The sequence below is a fragment of the Phalangium opilio genome, unplaced genomic scaffold (genome assembly GCF_054372755.1).
Source record: "Phalangium opilio isolate 3A_F unplaced genomic scaffold, DU_Popi_V2 ptg000040l_1, whole genome shotgun sequence".
Lineage (NCBI taxonomy): Eukaryota > Metazoa > Arthropoda > Arachnida > Opiliones > Phalangiidae > Phalangium > Phalangium opilio.
Window position 1 is genome coordinate 2,211,696 of NW_028324164.1, and position 4,105 is coordinate 2,215,800.

The 4,105-nt window shown below is 35.8% G+C and overlaps 1 protein-coding gene across 1 annotated transcript; it reads left to right on the top strand.

Moving 5' to 3' along the window:
- The first annotated feature begins 2,127 nt into the window (after positions 1–2,127).
- On the top strand, positions 2,128–2,475 carry LOC149680072 (uncharacterized). Its single transcript, XM_089834748.1, has one exon. The coding sequence runs from the start codon at positions 2,128–2,130 to the stop codon at positions 2,473–2,475; it is 348 nt and encodes a 115-aa protein (XP_089690874.1).
- Positions 2,476–4,105: the final 1,630 nt, after the last annotated feature.

The following is a 4,105-nucleotide window of genomic DNA, read 5'->3' on the forward strand; positions in this document are numbered from 1 at the left end:
TCTTTTCCAATAATATAAAAGGCTATTAACTATCTTTATTGAATTTAGACTATATGTTTGTTTGCTAAGCCATTCATTTGGTCTAACAATTATTACACACAAGGAGGATTCATACCATTTACACCTGAAGGCCAGGAGGAAAAAATGTAAAAGGGGTTTTTGTCTTCCAGGTAGCCTGCCCTCCTGGCGTAAATGGTATGAATGCCCTATATGTGAAAACTAAATATAGTTTAGGGACTTGACTTTGGATAGAAAAAGGACCGGTGTTTACAATTAACTAGTCATGAGAGATAGAGGACAGGATAAAAAGTGTTGTGCTGCCAGTCTTGCAGCCACGGAGTTGTATCATTTCTTAAAATACATCTCCGTGCTGGTAGTATTCTACAGGGCCGGTAGGCCCTTGTAGATATGACTTGATACCGTTTTGTAACGTTAAAGTAATATTCACCTGCTTTTGCTAATTTCCTATGGAGATTAACATGGGTTTTTCGTGATTTTTCCCCACCGATAACTTAAAAACTACAGCGAAGATACTTTTCGGAATTATCTTAAATTAACAATTAAGTATTCAGGGTGTGCTATCATCCAGTTTGATCAAAACGATTAAGTCTAAGTATGTTAATTTTACTTAATTACAGAAGTACGGCTTTGACCATCGTGATTGGACATAATAATTAGCTAGATCTCTTGGAAAACTCAGTGTTACTACGTATCTGTATTGTGGTGGTTATCACGTCCGCTTCACACGTGGAAGGTCCCAGGTTCGAGCCCAGGTAGATACATGTTTTAACCATCGTGATTGGACATAATAATTAGCTAGATCTCTTGAAACTTAGACTTACCACGTGTCTGTGGTGTAGTGGTTATAATAAATATTTAACAATTATTTCACTTCACTTGGTTTAATAATGTGACATAGGTAGCTTACTTTTTCCCTATTTTTAAAACCATTAAACTAAGTAATATTAGAAGTTCAACAGATTGTCTAAAAAAGAGGTTAAAAGCCACTGTAAATGGTGCTTAAATGCCTAATATTTCCTTAATACTTGCAAATAATATTAGTAATAGTGAATTGATCATAGAAATGGGATTAAAGTACACCCTAAATGATGTCTTTTTTGGCACTGGAAAAAACAGCATATATGGTGTTTGAATGCACCATTATATTTTAGAGTGCAAATGTATGACGGTAAAGCAAACATAATTATTCAAAATTTAATTACATTAAGACTGAAGTGACAGATTTTATATAAAAACATCTTGGTTTGGACCAAGGCAGAAAAAACAAACGATATGTGTGAGGTTTATCAATTGACTGAAGTTCAGATATTAAAATGTTTTTCTATTTATTTTTATCCACTCAATCCTTAATCAATATTTAATTCAATCAACTGATTTTACTGTTAATCGATCTAGTCCCTCTAAATTAATTGAAAAAATTGCATATCTACGCTTTTTCAAGAACAATTACATTTTCCGAAAACATTTTATCATGAAATTAATTATTTTAAAGGGAGTACTTGTTGAGGCTACAGTATTGAATATTTGAAATGTTCTACTGGATGTCTAAAAAGAGCAAGCGAACTTTGGCATAACTCGAATGGAATATGTAAATATTTAATCGTGGATATTTATATACATTTAATTTCGTAAAACCAAATGCTATATTTCTATTATCGCCTCTATGATGGTAGAGTTGCACTGGAACTTCTATTTCCGTACTTAAGAATTTCTTGGTCATAACTCAGTCTATGGTAATATTGGCTGAGTGTGTTGCGACGGCTCAGATGACCCATACACTGAAACCACTGGTGATTATAAAATGCCATATATTTGGGAAAATAGAGGAAGGGAGTGCGTGTCGGAGTTAAATGTGACCATCTTGGTATAACTAGTAACGAATGATGTGTTTAACCATATTATTTCCGCGGGAAATGAATATATCAAGTACTGAGAAGTATTTTTGTTTATGTGTTCTTTACCCTTTACCACAAAGGATAAACTTTGTTTCTTTGTCTTAAGTAGACGACATTCACTGTAAACGACAGTCTTATCAACAACTTAAACAGATTTAAACTTCTATTGGTGCAAACTTGAAAATTTGTCAAGCCAGCGACAATTAAAAATATGTCGGTAGAGGGATTTAGCCACCACTCCCCTGCTACGCGTGATGAGCAACTCCGCCTACTTTCCCCGTCTCTTAGACAACGTGTTAATGACCTGGTCTACGTTTTTGATATTTATAAAGGCAATGTGCATACTGACATGTCTTCGCTATTTCTCCCGTCAACTAATCTACGTACCAGAGGACATCCTGCTAAACTGGCGAAACCTGTGGCGAAGTCATTTCCTAAAGCTAGTCACTTTACCTCAAGGGTCATCAATGATTGGAACTCGATACCTGAGGAGTTGTTATCATTGGAATCTTCTACCAATTTCCGTCACAGTTTAACGGCTTGGATCCTGGACAATTAATTTAATATTTTTCGGTTCATTTGTTGTACCTTAATGCTTTTGGGGGGTTGCACATAAGTCAATTTGGCTTAGCAACCCTATCCCTCCAATAAATAAATAAATAAATAAAAGGTGCTCACAAGTTAGTAACCATCGACACGAAATCCCTTCAAAATAATTAATTTCATGATAAAATGTTTTCGGAAAATGCAATTGTTCTTGAAAAAGCGTATATATGCAATTTTTTCAATTAATTTAGAGGGACTAGATCGATTAACAGTAAAATCAGTTGATTGAATTAAATATTGATTAAGGATTGAGTGGATAAAAATAACTAGAAAAACATTTTAATATCTGAAACTTCAGTCAATTGATAAACCTCATACATATCGCTTGTTTTTTCGGCCTTGGTCCAAACCAAGACGTGTTTATATAATCAAGAGTGAGTTGATCTTATTGAATAATTGGCTCTAAATTGTTATAATATTTAAATGACATATAGAGCAAATAATTAACTATGTCTCGGACGACAGCTTATTCTGTATTATACTCTGTTACAGCAACGGTTATCAGCACGCTCAAAGCTAGGTCTCTATGTAACGTAACTTTGTATGTAATGTTAAGAGACGAAAAACTTCAGTATCTTCAGGATTTAAAATATGCGCGAGACGCGAGTTTCTTACCTCCAATGCACGCCTGCACGGACCTTTAGGCCTTAGTTTCAAATACGGGTGAAATTGCCTAAGGCCTAGAGGTCATTGCACTCGAGCTAAAAAATTCACGGATATTTTAAATCCTGAAGATCCTTATTTTCCTCGTCTCTTGTCAACGCGTAAAAAGCTACGTTACATAGAGACCTAGCTTTACAACAGCTTTTTGACAACCGTTGTTGTAACAGTGTATATACAGAATAAGCTGTCGTTCGAGATAGGGAGTTGAATATCCTATAGCGCGAAAACAAATTCACTCACGCGCATTTTTTATCCATGGTCACACAAACAGCTTCTAAAAAAAGGATCCCGTGCCTTTGAGGGCAGGGCAATTCATAACGAGTAGCAAACTCGCGGACGCCGCCCCCCACGTTTACCGCGACCGACTCGACCACCACGACCGCCGCTACAGCCTCGACTACCTGTTATTACTGACGTACACGTTGCCGGTTATTTTCCAGCTGTCCATTTTTTCTAAGCCTTGGCCGGTTAACCAGGATTTAAAAAAAATCACAATTAACGTTTGAAAGTGCTCAACTATCAATTTTCAACTAATTCATATAAATAAACCTTCAAGTTGTTAAATATATGACTTAGCTTAAAAACAAATTAAAGAAAATTTATTCTTGATAACTTTTGGCATAGAACTCACTTTTGTTCCTCTAAGTTTGAATTTTGACACACTAACTATAGCCCACTCAATCACGCACTTCAAGATATGCGACGATACCCAGGCTACGTCCATGCTTGAGTACCTTATCCATAAGACCTTGGAAGGTGGAGGGAGCGTTTTTGAGGACAAATGGCATAAACGTGAACTGATACTTTCAACTGTGAGTAATTAAAGCAGTATATTGAGAGCTATCGTGGTCCATGGGTATCTTCCAAAATCCAGAACGTATAACAAATTTGAAAATGAACACTGGGTTCCAAAATGTGTC

What these genes read in the sequence shown, in the direction of transcription:
- LOC149680072 (XM_089834748.1), top strand. Translation starts at nt 2,128, where the DNA reads ATGTCGGTAGAGGGATTTAGCCACCACTCCCCTGCTACGCGTGATGAG.